The 15626-nt window shown below is 40.2% G+C and overlaps 1 protein-coding gene across 1 annotated transcript in view; it reads right to left on the bottom strand.

Annotated features, from left to right (window-relative positions):
- Positions 1-2856: 2856 nt before the first annotated feature.
- ANKFN1 (ankyrin repeat and fibronectin type III domain containing 1) overlaps positions 2857-15626 on the bottom strand; it is a 99787-nt gene continuing 87017 nt past the window's right edge. The window contains exons 16-19 of the mRNA XM_054083764.1: positions 14210-14378; positions 11101-11267; positions 7672-7891; positions 2857-5570 (exon numbers count right to left, since the gene is read on the bottom strand). Coding sequence (XP_053939739.1) covers positions 4774-5570; positions 7672-7891; positions 11101-11267; positions 14210-14378 — 1353 coding nt within the window. The 3' untranslated portion in view covers positions 2857-4773. The remainder of the gene's footprint in view (positions 5571-7671; positions 7892-11100; positions 11268-14209; positions 14379-15626) is intronic.

Genomic DNA, 15626 nt, shown 5'->3' with positions numbered 1-15626 from the left:
CTACTCTTGATTTACACTGGTGCAAAAGAACCTGTAATGGGGTCCAAGGACAGTAAGATTGGGCCCAAACTGCCCTTTTTATAAAGTAAACCACAAAAACTCTGTGCATTTAGCTTAAAATCTGCTCACTAAATTACTACAGTTCACAGTAATAAGGTAGATCAGTGCTACGCCAATCACTTTCTCTGATGTCAGATCACCTTCACATAGCTTTTCCAAGAAAGAAAATGAAAATGACAATAAACAGAAAAAAAAAAATCAATTCTTATTATTTGACCAGCAAAACAGGAGGTTTTCCATAGCTTTGTGACAGAGAAGCTTAGTAACATGTCACTCGATTATGGGATGACTGGCTAAATCTTGCCCATGGTGCTGTGGTAGGAAGAGGCTGAGGAAAGGAGTTCTCTTAGCTCACCCCAAAACACCCTGTATGAGAGACAGCTGGGGAAGATAAATACAAACATTGAGGAGAGGTGATCTCTGAGCTGGTAGGAGCTGTTCAGCTTTCAACAGTGGATGGGGACTGCTCCAAAGCCCAATCAAATCAACAAAATGACCCCTAATGACTTCGTAAATGCTGATTTAGCAGAAGTGAGGGCCATAGTTGGTGCCCGCCCAAATAAGGGGCAAACTACTGACCAAAGTACGCTTCCCGAGCGTAACACTCAGCCCACCTTGGGAAACATCGCCTTGGGTGTTATAAAGAATATACTGGGCCGACAGCTCTGCTGCTCACTTCTGGGCATGATTTAGCCTTAGGAATTCTACTTCATGGAATCAAAAGCTAAATTATACTTACAAATAAAGTATTCTAACTACTTAATGTTTTTCTGTTGTGGAAAAATCAGAGACCCGATCTGATGAAATCTCTGTTGTCTGAAAATTCATGGCCTCTTTACTAAAAATACTTTTTGCTGATGGCAAAGTTCAACACCTCAGAGAAATTCAGAGTAAGTTTCCAAGCTGTATACCGTATTTTCAAATACACTGTACCCTTGTTGTTTGTAAGGCTGTATTAAAAGTTTTACGTAACAGTCATGAGCCATGCATTTAAACACCTTAAAAGAGTTGACCAGCAACTTAAAGCATTTCTTTATACCACAGAGAACTTAAAGATGCACCATCTCTTTCCAAAACACTCTAAACATAAATGTTTGGGATAAAATATTCCATCTTCTCCCCTCCCCTTTAATGTCTATATTTAAAAATAGGCATTTATAGATTACTCTGTGTGTGCTCTTACTGAATAGAAAAACTAGTGGTCAATTATTATCTAAAGATAAAGAAAAAAAATAATACAAGCATGGGAAATAAATGCTTGACTACAGGTTTCTTGAGACAAACTGTCCATGGGCAGACTGCCTTCTTGTGGATGCAAGGAAATTTTAGTGTAAACCTTGCAGCTTACCTATATCTCGCTTCCTACCAGCAGAAACAGGAAAGTTAGAGACCACAGGAGGTATCATCCATGGTTTGTTTCTCTTTTTTTTGTGGAGTCATAGTATGAAAGCACTGCATTCTTTTCTAGCCAGTCCAAGTCATGCTTAGAAATAGGAGGGACTGGGTTCAGCCCAGGTGAAAACATGCTTCCTGGAAAATTCAAGACAAAGGTTCTGTGACAAGATATACGAGGAAGAGAGAGACAGAGATCCGGAGGCTTGCAAAGCCTAGGTAACCATTTTAGAGCAGAGCTTCAGCTGATACAAAGTGGGTACAGACTCGTTTGAACGAGCTGTCTGCTGGCTAATGAAATTCTAGTGCGCTGTGGGCTCTGAGCCACAGCACTTCCCGTCTCTGTGCAAGGAGGGGCACTCTAGCTCAACCTGGAGAAAGGGTTCCTAGTAATTAAAGCAAAGGTCTGAGTTCCTAATTTTAGTTTGATTCCTGACGGTGAGCCTTTACTCTAAGCTCTACTAGGAAGAGTCACTCATTCCTTTATAGAGTGGGGATAACGCTGCTGTATTTTCAGGATTCATCTCAATTGCTGTAATTGCTTGTGAAATGTGTGAGTGGTTTTCCTAAGAGAACTGCAGAGGTATTATGATTAGTGTAGTGACAGTACTTGAAAGGCACCACCTCCTACTATTTATTTAGCTCTGGGTTTTCGTTACTATTCTTTTAAGGAGCTGCTTTACTTAATTTCCCACTGAATAAGTAGGGGTAGCAATTGTGAACAAAGAACACGTGTTTATACCGAAAGATAATCCAGTGCTTTGTAACCAGAAGTATTTAAAGTCAGAACTATCAATTACTACTTTGACTATTAAAGTATGTGGAAGAACCTCAGTCTAGAGGTAACAGGATCAAGGAAGCATGGACATCACGTAAACAATACTTGCATATAACAAGGTTAAAATCACATTGTTTAGGTTGCGGCTGCCACTTGCACTCCCAGCGTCAAATTCGATCTTAGCCCAAAAGACTATGAATAAATCAAGCCCTTTCTGCCATAAAGTATCCAGCTCTTTACTAGATACATGACTACTGCTGGAAAAGTCCACCAGCAGGAGTAGATAACAGAGTTTTACATGCTTATCTAACCAATAGCATGTACCTGTTCTGCTGTAGATTTTGCTACTTCTTGCCCTCACCGTTCCTGAAGAGTCAAAGCAAAGCAGTGTGGATTTCATTTAGGAACATCTCGGTTTATCTTGTCACATCCTGCAAAAACATAAGGCCTCAGCGTATTGTTATTTTTATTCTTTAACAGGCGTTTTGGTGGCGGTTTTACTCAGAAGCTAAACAGGTTAGGGAGCCTGAGCTGGATGCTGTGTATGAGGGAACAGTCTAAATTAGTTTGACTTCTGAATATGAACATTACATTGTTCCGGCTCTCCCTAGTGAAAAGCCTTCTGCTAATGAACATAATCAAATGTAACGAGCTGTTACTGCCTTCACTGACAGTAAAACATCACTGGGCGGTTCTGTGGTTTGTGAGCCAGGTTTTCCCCATGCAATCCTGTGTGGCAGAAAACAATGCGTGTCCTTCTGGCTGCAAATTGGCACTGACACTTCTGCTCCTTCCCGCATCTTCTCACCCACAGGAATTTTCAGTATGGGTCTCATTCAGAGCCTGTGGAAGTGAATGGGAGTCTAGTCTTTCCATCCTCACGGAGCTTTGGATCAGGTAATGAATGAATATTTTTGGTGCAAAAAGTTAACTTCCCTCTTCCAAAAGGAGAAGTTACAAATGCAAATCCCTTATAGAAAGTTTTTGCCCTTATATCACTGCAAAGACTCTTCTTGGCTCCCACATACTGACCAAGCAGAAAATAGTGAATAACATTTATTTTTGAATTTATGGATTGAGTTCACAGGGATTTTAATAGCACTGGGGTTATGGAAGTGCTATTTTAATAAGGACCACAGATCATGGGCCCAAATCCTTACCTTTACCTCAAGGACTTGTAAACTCAACTATTTAACTCAAATCTCTTTATTGGAGGCCTTAGAATGTATCCACCTGGAGGCTGAAAAATTGAAAGGTAGAAGGCTGCGCAAACATGGAGTGAGGGAATTTAACCAGCAGGAATGTGGCCTATAAAATTAAACTTCAAGAACTGTTTAAGAAAAATTAAAGCTTGTGCAACAGCTGGGGTTTCTCTCCACATTAGTTCATTTCACAGTGACTCGAACGTTATAGATTTCATTAGTATAGATTTCATTTTTGAGATCATCCTCTGTAGTACTGTAAGTCTTACTCTGGTTGCAAAGAACAAAACCATGACTCACTATGATCTGCCTTTAGACAAATTCGTCATGTGAAACGGCCACCTCCCACCTTCCTTTTGGTACTAAGATTTATTGGTGACCCAAATGAAAAATCTTTCATTCAACCTGCACCCCAAATTTCCTTACTCTGAATTGCCAGAATATCCCAATTTCAGTCATGGTGATCAAAGGCCCCTGAAGATTACAGTGAGTATTCCAGAAATAGGAGCCTTTCTTTCCAATGAGTGTATGAGAGTGCCTCCAACGTAAAGAAATGCACTCTTGTGTGGTGGACTTTGCTTCAGTATCAACCCCTGCATATTATTCCTTGAGAACTCAGCCTTGTTCTGCCTGATCTTGACCTCACAGGTTTGCCTTCTATGCTTTTACAATAACTTGCTACTTATATCATTTGAAATCTAAGCTCCTGAAAAACTGAACCATTGTGATAATTACGTCAGGCTCTTACAGCTCTCAGAGATGGTGTTTGACTGCATTTTCTAAGTATTGGAAGAATTTTCCATTTCTCTATAAGTGGCTGGAAACTCTGGGTTAACTGCGTTTCTAGACCAGTTAGCACTTTATTTATATGCAACCTGAATCCATTCAAGAAGGCTGAGAAGTAGAAAAGTTTATAGGAAAGAGTGGAAAACAGGTTAATAGAAATTTAGAACACAGTCCTAATGTGACAACGCCAGGGATGTTACGGTTTCTGCTCACTTGCAGGCAGAGCCACTCATGCTTAAAATTTTGCATGCTCAGAGATATATGAAAGTCAAGAGAACTGCAAAATCCGGTTACTAGATTTGCAGCCACAGATAGTTCTGTTATGTGGTGACTGTTACGACTCTACCTGCAAAACTGCAGATGCCAATAGCAATGCTTGAATCACGACAGATACCCCTGTAAGACCAGAAATCTGGTGATGAAGTCGAAAGATAGGGTTCTTTTTTGCCATTTCAGTAGCTGGATTTTTACAAGTGGTTTTGAAAGTGCTGCCCTACATGCATAATGCTCACTACCTCCTTATGGAGCGACGGGAAGCAATGACGAAGTCTGGGGTTAAAGTGTGCTGCTGAAGACTTCTGAGACAGCAGAACCCGATTGGTCATCTGGATCCATTATCTGTTGCATAGCATTGTGCACATCTCTGTGTTCTACAGACTGTGTGCTCATTGCCCAGGACTTGCCCTCTTCCCCCAGAAATGTTGTTTTATAAGGCTTCACATGTATCCTGTGAACATTCTGCCTTGATCCCTCATACTTGCCTTTTCCATCTTCTGGGAGGCTGGATGTGTGAGGTAAGAAAGTGCTCCGAGACCCATCGATGGGAATCTTTAACTGCTCACTGGAGGTAGGTTCTTGAGACAAATCTGAAGATCTCGTGAGGTGCTGAGTATACACACCTTCAGACAGAGAGCCAGACTGCGTCTCGCTGTGCACACGCAGCCAACGATGTTGACGGCTGAAGTAGTTGTAATGTTGATGTTTCCCTAGCTTTTTTTTCCCTAAAAAGCTCAGTGGCTGCTTGGAGCTAGAGGACTTGTCTATGCTTTTCGATGTCAGCCCTGACATTGTCAGATTGCTCATATACTCCGTGCAACATTCAGTGTTAGCATCAAAGGCACGACCCTCTGTCAGGCCTTCTTTCGTTGTTAGGTAAGGCTTCATGTCGTGGACTTGGAGAACATCAGGTGCGCTGCCACCCAGACCACTGCCAGCCTGCTGGGATATGTCATGTGAGGAGGAGTAAATCAGGTCTAATTCTCTGGGGCTTAATGCATCACTGGAGTCATAGTCACTGTCGGTTGGAAGAAATACTTCAGAGCAGCCTTCTTCATCTGAGCAGGGCTGGGAATCTGCAAAGAGAATGGATTAAGAAGACAAGCACAGGAGAGAAATTGCTTACCTGTAATTTAGGTTGGGTTTTTTTCTTAATTTAGGATCAAAACTACAATTATGAAAATGTACACGTGCTTCCTCTGTAGAATTGTCTGTGGGCCTAAGTAATGGCAAATGCAGTAGTCAGGGAGCTCCTACAGATGTGGTGGTAGAATTAGAAAAACCAAAAAGGATTCATTTATTGTATTAAGTGCAGGGGAGTATTTGAATTGGGAACACGTTCTGACAGGCTCTGTTTTCTTTTATCTTGTTTTCGCCAAATGTCATAGAGATGGAGATTTGGGAGAGAGAAAAATTCTAATCCAGGTTCTGTTTTTATTAAAGATGTCAGTTGAGTTACTGCAGATTTATATCTCTGGAACTGTATGTGTGCGTAAGAAGTTTGAGGCAAGACGTGGAGGCAGATGAACAAACCCTCCCCTTTTCCCCATCAGGTGCATTATGTCTGTTCAAATCCAAAGCAGACATGCTTAATTCAAATGTGAATTTGTTGACCAAAACTCACACTGGCACTGAAATCACTGCTGTCTTTTGGCTACGGAAGGATCAATAACACAATAAATATAGTGGCATATGTGATGACAGAATGGATTGATACTCCACTGTCCTGGACAGTTTAAATTAGATCCAAGGGGAAAATCCATAGATTTAATACAGTGATGACTATTCACTTTGACCTGGTGTAAATAACCATATAGGCACAGCAATAACGAATCAAGTCCATACAGGATAAGATGATGCTCTGGGTTACATGGTGCCAGAACTGAGGATTATTCTGCACTCATGGTCTTTAATAAAGGGCAAGAATGAGCTCAGGGAGAGATGCTGAGAAGAACACCGCCGTGCAATGGAATGAATCAAAGCATCATTGTCTTCATTTTTTTTTTTTTTAATTTTAACCTAATCTAACTGGAGTAGATTTATTCATTTTTCTTAACTGAATAAAATTGCCAGTTTGAAAAAACAAATTATTATTACCGAAATGGTCATGGCAGTTTTTAATATAGCATCTGTTGCTTTTGTTTCTACAGTTTCATTTACTCATTGCTTAAAGTCAGCTCAGCAGAATGATGGTTTACTTTTTTCTCCAAAGGCCTTGTTCTGTTCAGAAATTATCTGTTACTCTTTTAATTTGCTTCATTTTTATTTGCTGTATTTGTGCTTCATCAGTTTAGTTTTCCAGCTGTTCAGACAAGCAATAATGATCAATGAGGTGGGTACTTATTTGTGTAATTCTGTGTTTTAATTGCTTGTCTAAAACACTGAGAACACTGAGGTATGTGAAAATAACTGTTAAACTGTACTGGCACTAAAATTTGCTCTATCAAAACAAAGCAAGAGGAGCATAAGAAAGAATAGCTCCAAAGCAGAGGAACAGTCAAAGCATGGAAAGAAAGTGGCTGCAATATCAGAGAAACAGAAGGTGACAAATGGAATCTATGGAAAACCTGACTTAGATTCCAGGAAAAAATAATAGAAGAACAGATTGATAGAAAAGTGATGAGAAAGTAGCGATAGGTCTCGCTTAGCAGCTTGTCTCACCAGCCTAATAAAATCCTGAACAAGTGTACGATACAGGAGTCCTAGATTTCCTGACGAGCTTTTGACAAGGTTCTTTACCACACGTTCTGGAACAAGGAAGCTGTGATTGAGATAAAGAGAAAGCTCCCTCCACATATGAATAGCAGATTGTTGGTGTAGACAACAAGTTAAGTAGTCAGCTTTCATGATGGATAGATTTTCCTAGTTCTGGATATCATGGAGAAGTCAGCTATTGCACTTGTCCCTCCAGCCTGTTCATTAAATGATCTGGAACAGAGAGGTGGCAAAGTTGACGGATGATGAGTGATTGTTCTGAGTAGTTGAAAACAAAAAATGATTGTAAGGGTTGTAGAAGGTTCTTAAGATATTGAGTGGCAAATGATTGATAAATTGATTGTTAAAAACCTTGGTAGGTGTGGGGAAAAATATTCCTTTTATAAAAAGACATAGAAGAACTATTATAATTAAAAGTGAGTTCAAAGATTTCACTTGATGAACAAAGAAAAATTCTCTTACCACTCACAGCTTTTCTCCGCTGGATCCTAGCCTCAGGGGAAGGAGGAGGTGAAGGAAGACAATCTAGATGTGAAGAGGTTGAACTGATTTTCTTTTGAGAGTGTTCTTCTGAAAGATCCACAAGCTTCTTTATGAGTAGGCCAGCTGCTGGCTGCCTGTACCTTGCATACTGCAGGGCTTCTGTGATCCATCTCATTTCCCTCCAGATCTCATCGATTTGCTATACAGAAAAAAAAGATGGAAAAGTGAAGCCTGTGTATTAATTTTACCTAAGTGTGTACTTTCTTCAAGTGCCCAGGCAGGTATGTAGTCACTGCCAACAGAGAGAAACAGGGTCTCCTGATAGGACACTTCAGGTTTAGGTGGTCTCAATGCTTGTTCTCCACCACTGCAGAGGCTGCTTGGGGACACCAGCCTCTTGAATTAGGTACCTCAGTTGAGAACTTGTAGTTAGGAGGAGTGAATGCAGACCTAAACTCTGACATGGAAAGAAAATGAAAATAGTCCTTTGATGGAGTAAAAAAAAAATCTCTATTCATGCTTGAAAGTTGTTTTTATTCCATACTGGAATGAAAGCAAGACTTCTTGAGCATCCTTGCAAACCCAGGGTTATGTTCAAAAGCAGAGTGCTCAGATCAAATCTAGCATACATTCGTGGAGGGCTGAAACCAGCTATGAGCCAAACAGCAGGTTTCTCCCTTATCATCATTTTGTTCTGCATTCATTTTAATACTATAACTCTACACAAAGACAGTTCTAACACATGCCTGTTGATGGCAATAAGAGACAAGTGCCTAGATCAATAGCAGAATATAGCTTTAAGTATCTACATGGAGAGAAAAGATGCTGTTCAATGTGGGTCTTGAGAGTGGAATACTTCTAACACCTTCAAGCAATTCAAAATCTTTGATGACTGAGCAAATGTCGCTGCCACCAGCAAATGACAGTAGCTGTGAGTGTAATATCCTTCTGCCGCAGTATCCTTTCTAGAATTTCCCTTGCACTTCTCTTCCTACAGAAGATTCTGCATTTAAAGAAGCCTTCGTGTTAATATTGCAGTGTTTAAGGGAAACTGCTTTGCAGTTACACAAGCTACATTCTGCGGGAATGAGAGCCCTGGGTCAGCAAATGCACAGGCAAAGGGGAGCGGTGCTTTGTGCAGCATTATCAGATAGGGGGGTAGGAGAGGGATTGGTGAAAGGGAGACTGCAGACTGATCTGTTCTGAGGTTTCCTGTCAGCTGAGGATACTTCTTCACAAAATGCGCATTCAAAGTGTAAAATTTATTGCCAAAGGATACTGCAGATGCCAGATTAGCTAGGGTAGTTCTTGATGAGCTGCGCTGGAGACAGGATAGCTGGATAGATGGATCTTTGTTTTGACCTAGTATGGCCATTTTTATGTAAAGGTGAAATCCTGACTCCAATGATGTCAGTGCAAGCCTGGCCACTGAGTTAATTTGAGCTAAGAATATACATCGATAAGAATAGCAAATGATTCAGAGATTAATGCGTAATCCTACATCATTTCAAGGCTTCAGTGTGGCTCCATGAAGAGAATGCCAGTTAGCAAACATCTCACCTATTTGATTTTGGAGATTTTATGTTTCTTCTCTGTGATCCTTCCTCAACCCCAAACAAAACCTATCCTGCACGCAGTTTAATAAAATGCAAATCCTGTCAGTTTTCTCCCTGATGCCATTCTGCAGCGTCTCCTGGGATCACGGACCAGTCTTTTTAATGAACTGTGGTTCTTTCACAATTTAAGAATGTTTGAAGCATTACGCTACATAAATTACAGCTTAACTTCAGTTTTCATTTCAATGTCTGTAGATTTCTTTTCTTGCTGTGTAACGTTCTGGTAAAGACTCCAAGTCCCTTATCTGCTGGCTTTTTTTTTATTTAAGTTTTACATTCCAGTTGCCCTCCGACTCCTTGTCAGAACCGCATTTATATAGACTCCCTTGCTCTTTACAATGTTTGGTTTGTGTAGTGACTTCAACACTGTCTTAGATCTAGGATCACACAAATGCTCTTGCGGTTTTGTGGTCACCACTGAAGATTGCGGTATGTGGTGGGCTGAGATATTTTTGCCAATAGGTGGAATACAGCTGGTTTTCATTTGAGAGGAAACCTGACAAGGCTAATACACTGTCACAATAATTCAGCACAAAACACTGAAGTTTAAAATGTTCTCCCGTTTTTTCCCAGCGCATGTATGTGCCTTGGACACTTCAGAAAAGAGGAATACAGTACTTTCTATACAGCGCAAACATATTAATATACATATTCTTGATGTGAAGGATAAAAATGTTATATTTTTTCCAGCATACTGAAAAAAAAGCTAGATTTTCTGATTGTGAGAATGGGAAGATGAGAAGAAGAAGCTGACAGAGCGGTTAAAGTACAATGGAACATTCCTTCTGCCCCCCTGCAGGTTGCCAAGTCCTCCAAAGTGGATGAGGCAAAGGAGATCTGAATTCAGAGCAAAGAGGAACAGAAATATTATCATCTTGTTTATAATTATATATAAATATAAATATATTAACGATGAGATAAATGGTTGTCTTGGCCCCTATTCCAACAGAAGGTTGCTTGAAAATTAAGAATATTGAGCTGCAAACTTATCTGCATCTCCCTTGTAGGAAGACAGATGTCCATAGATGCACTCTGCAAAGGTAATGAGTTTTATCTGTAAATAATCGATTGCTGAAACAGTGTGCAAGAGGGCAGACCTGGCTGTGCTGCACAATGGGGTGCTGCTCAAAGACCCCCGAGTTGCGTAGAGAAAGTCCTGATCTGGGAAGAGTGCCGAAAACTTGGTGTGAGAGACAGAGAATAAGCAAATGAGACAAGAATGAGAACATTTTGTCTTTGCCTGATCAAAAGAAGTCCCCCACCTCAGCTGTGTCACTGCATGGTGCTGCACAGACTTACAGAGGATTTTGGGGCCATCTTAAACAGAGAACTGCTTTCTTTGCTGTGATGTTGTTGATGAAGATTGTCCCCACAATCTAGTCTGAATTTTCATTTTAATTTTTCTTCATTGGCAGACTACCATGGTGAAAAATGTCCTCAATTCAAAAAGACAGAGAAAAAACAGTACACAAATGAGCGCTCAAGCCTGGTACTTGCTTACCTCACGCTAGACGGGAGAGAGTTTTACAAGCAGACCAACACATTTCTTTATAACAGTCTGGTATAACTGTCATTTGATTTTACCCGTAAAAATCCTTGTATAAAAGTAGCAACTAAGGAAATCATGTTCTGAGTTTGAATTTCATAAAAACAGAATTGCACTTTTGATACAACTGCTCTTTTTATGATGTCTGTGAATAATTCTCCATCTAGATTTCAAATTACAGCCCAACGCAATTTTAAAGAAAGCCACCTTAAAATCTCCTTGGAATAGGCAGAAACAGACTATTACCTGTATGTAGTCTATAACTTGCTGGTGTCTTTGTTTGGCCGCAGCGACTTCACTGTCTGAAATTGCTTCCCTTAGGGATTGCTGGGTTTTCAGAGAGTCCAGCTCTATAACAGCAGAAAGGCGGCAATACAGGCTTATAAATTTTTCCTTGTAACAGCAAAAATGAACTGTGAAAAGACCAAGAGCAAAGGAAACATTGTTATATTGAGGTTATGAAATATGAAATCCTTAGCTTTTAGAACACAAATTTTATTAAATGTAATGGCTAACTCTGGATGGGTTACTTTAAGCTAGAAATAAAATAATACAGGCTCTAATTCTCCTCTCATTTATACTGCATTTTCTCTGTGAGTTCACTGATTTCAAAAGAGTCATTTCTAATTTATATCTAAGAGAAGGCATAATCAGGTCTTTAGTATGCAACTCCAGAGGCTATCTTGCCCTTGATAGCTTTAATCAGAAAGGCTGTTTGGGAGGCTTTTATAGTTCATAATTTCTTTTATCAAGAAAGTAGTGACTTAACTGGAGAATGGAACTCATCTTTTATGTTTTTTAATTGAGTGTTTCAGAAAGGAAGCGTCATTTCAGAGCACGATAACTTTCTCTTGGGCAAGGCTGACTTAAATCAGTAACAGAAATTTGAGTGACTCAGCAGTAAAAGCATTTCAGTGGTATCACAGTTTGGGTGAAACAACTAAAACTCTTTTAGGTGTTATCACACATCATCCTCTGAGCGCTCATGCAGAAGGGTAACACAGAACGTTCAGATATGACCTCTTGCTTTCTGTAATTTGACTTTGGAGGAGCACAGAGCTATCTGAGCTGCCTTGGAAAGAGGTAAGTGGGTAACAGAGACAACAGCTACAGCGCCATGCAGCTTCACAAATGTTAATTTACTGGGCCTTGTGAAGTTATGTTATTCTAGAACCTGCAATTGCTCAGGCAAAAGTTACCATTTGTCTCCACAAAGTTCAGTGCAGGTATACTGAAACTTGCTGGGTGAGAACAAGCTTTCAGAAATACTTCCCCATTCATCGGTGCTTCAGTAAATGCAAGCATACAGCGTGATCTTGCTAGAGCAGCGAATGCCAGCTGGCGTAAAGCTGCTGCTGGTCTGGATTGTGGCGTGGTATTTTTCAGGGTGTTCAAAGTGTAAATTGCATATATTCTTCTTATCATAAATACTAAAAAAAGAAATAAAAGCAGTGTCCTGTGTCTACTTCTCCCTTGCAAACAACATGCTAAGTATAACTGAGAAGGATTTAACTAAGAAATGCAATCACAGAACACCATTAGCGTAACAATGAAGGCTTAATCTGAACAGAGAAATCACACAAAGAAAGAGTGAAAGAAAGAGTTCTACCTTCTGGTTCCGATGCCTAGATATTGCAGGGATCTAGTCTGAATAGTGTGTGGTCTTACAGTATATATGCCATATGTGGTGGACTCTTGAGTGAATTACAGCCGCGGTTTCAGTTCCAGTGTTGAAGTTTCTAGCCTTTGTGGTTTTAAGTCAGACCCTTTAATGTTACTTTAACAAATGTTACTTCAACATAGTCTTTTGTGGTTGTGCAATTATATAGTTGGTAGCCACCAGCTAATGGGGAATGGAAGCTTCTAATATTTGAGATGTGAATCACAGTCACTTTATGGAACATCAGGGATACATATATAATCAGTCATATAGAAATGTCATCTGCCTTCAGCTAGACGGTTGCTTACTTAAAAAAAATACTCAAAAATAAAATTCAGCTTTCATTACTGTTGTCTCCATGCTTTCCCAGTGCAGCAATATTGCTAAACAGAGTTCTGCGCTGAGAATGCTGTTTGAGAGAGCACTCTGTTGCATATGTATCTGCGACACATCATGTATGATGTGTTCTATACACAGAGTCTAAGTGTAGACTTCTGAGTTTGTGTCAAGACAATAATGAGTCTGACTTTAGGGCGTTTCAGCCATGGCCATATGATCCAAACCACTGAACTGACTCTTCCCGTTCAATTAGGTTTAGTTTTCTTTTGAAGAGGTGACTTTTCCTTGGCAGACTGCACCAGCTCATGCATACGGTGCTGGTAGTGGTGTCACGTAAGCACCGGAAAGAGATATCACTGAGGACACCGCTGCTACTAGGGACGTGTTCTGTAGTGGCTCTTTGTGTACTGACTCCATCAGTTTTGGCTCATATCTTTCTCTCTTATCCAAGGCAGAGGAAAGAAAGATATTCAGTTTCATAGGCCAGAAGGAAACAGGGGAGACTTATGTGTAAGTCTCAGCAGTCCCCATACTTACAATATTCTTTCTAAAAAGAACTATTAAGTCTTTATGAGCTGATTTTATGTGGAACCTTTCTTTTCTCTGTGGACCAAAGAAGAAGAAATGAGAAATAGAAGACCTTGAAGCTAAACCATCTTATGCCTTCTGCGAGACAGCTGGAAAACTCTGTTTTGGGGAATTCTTACCCAGTCAGCAATGCGGTGGAACAAGAGGGCTGAATCTGCTACAGCACAGGATGTGCTCTCTAGAGATATAGATTTTCAAGTCCAGTGCTTTGGCATTTCCACAACAGGCTTTTCCTGCACCACAGCAATAGGACTGAGGCTCCTGCATTTTAGCAGGAAAAAAAAGATGACCCTCATGCAAGAAGCTCCACTCAGATCTTTCACAAAGATGTGAATGAGCCAGTTCTCGAGTAAGACTAACTGCAGTCAGAATTGCAAAACATCTCTCCAAAATGGGTGGTTATTCTTGTGGCAATTCAGAGGGATGTTTTTCTGCATCTCTTTCCACTCTCCAACCTTGCTATGTTGTGTGTTAGTTTTTTGTCCTTTTTTTTTACAGAATATCATCTTCCAAGTGAGCTTATAGACACATACTGGGTAACTGTGGGCTTTGCTCTATGTTTTGCATTTCAGTAACGATTGCTACAGTATATGCTTTAACCGCTCTGCTCTCTATATAACTTGTACACAGTTATAGGTAGTGTTGTTGCCAAAGCCATCATGTGATTTATTGACTCTCCACTGGGACAAGGGGGAAAACAGATACAACTTTGTGATTTTATTATAAGGAGACTGGGTTAATATTTCTAGGTGAAGCAAGCTACTATACCGAGTTCAAACATCTGAAGAGGGAGGTTAAGAAATCCTGAGTGTGGGGTGTAAGGATTATTCTGTCCTGGGGCAGTGCAGACGTCGTCTGAGGCGGGGAGCAGGAGAAGAAAGGAGACATTGTGACCCAGTTCCAACACCTCCTGTGTATACAGACGGAAGTGCTTAGCCTGTAGAGGGACACGCGCGGGGGAAGAAATAGGAGAGAATTACAACATGGCACTTATATAAACAACACCCCAAATGATATAAAACATTAAAGAAAATTTGCACAACATCAAGCTCAGAATTTTTATAAAACATAAATATTTGGGGGGGGGGGGGGAGCTAAATGTGGGTTCATGTCACTACATAAAATAAAGATTTAAAGCTGCAATGTTCCACATTAAAACAACACACACAGGCACAACCCCCCTGAAAACAACATTTATGTTTCTTATTAGGCAGAAAATGATCACATGCCATGTGCTTTTCAAGATTGTGATTGCATAATTATGTGAAAACATGAAAATGGATTCAATTAAAAACCTTTAAGATTCAATTTAGGGTTGGTTAAGAGAAATATGCAGCTCTCCCTCAACACAGCACTGAAAAGGTTTAACAAGTGCTGCAGCCAGAGAAAATGGCACACACAGGAGTTGGCCCGAGGCTGCTGTAGAGCTGCTGTGCGCAGCACTGCATTTCACCCTGGGTGTGCACCAGTGTCACTGCCCATGATTCTGTTTACCACAAAACCAATAACAATACGTAAATAAATCTGTTGGACTAAAAACTCAATTCATTAACACAGAAGTTTGGTCCTGAGTCATCAAAACACAACTGCAAGGTCATGTTTATGTCTACCTCTCATGCACAATAGATGAGCTTAAAAGCTTGGCTGAACTGCAGCCTAAGGGACATATTGCACTTTGATTTAACTATTTTAGTCCTTAGCTCAAAAGAACAAAACACAAAAGCTATAACCTCCAAAAAAATACCCTAGCAAAGAGACCTGTACAGAGCCCTATTGAATTAGAGTGACTGGCCCCGAGGCAGCACACCATCTGTCTTAATTTTGGATTTACTCGAGTCTTATTTGGCTCTTCCCAGGCTAGAAGGTGCAGCACCGATAGATTCCTTTCTAAAAGCAAAGCCTAAATCTTTCAAAATAAAGAAATGTAGAACCAGATTAGTTTATTTTAAGGCCAGATCTTCCTAACTGCACAAACAGACCTTGAAGTGAATATAAAGATTATTTACTTCTGTTTTAAGCCCTCTTGACCCCCCTAGACCAAAATAAAATGGAATTTGTGTAAACAAGAAACAAACTTCTTATCTTATTTTTTCATAGATCTTTCACATCATAGATTATCCTCCCTGATTATATTTATCCATGTGCATTTCTTGGACCTAAATGTGAAACCAGGAGCCAGATACCT

Source organism: Cuculus canorus, chromosome 18, assembly GCF_017976375.1.
Source record: "Cuculus canorus isolate bCucCan1 chromosome 18, bCucCan1.pri, whole genome shotgun sequence".
In the NCBI taxonomy this organism is placed as follows: Eukaryota; Metazoa; Chordata; class Aves; order Cuculiformes; family Cuculidae; genus Cuculus; species Cuculus canorus.
The sequence above is the reverse complement of the archived record's forward strand: the minus strand, read 5'-3'. Positions and strand labels throughout refer to the sequence as shown.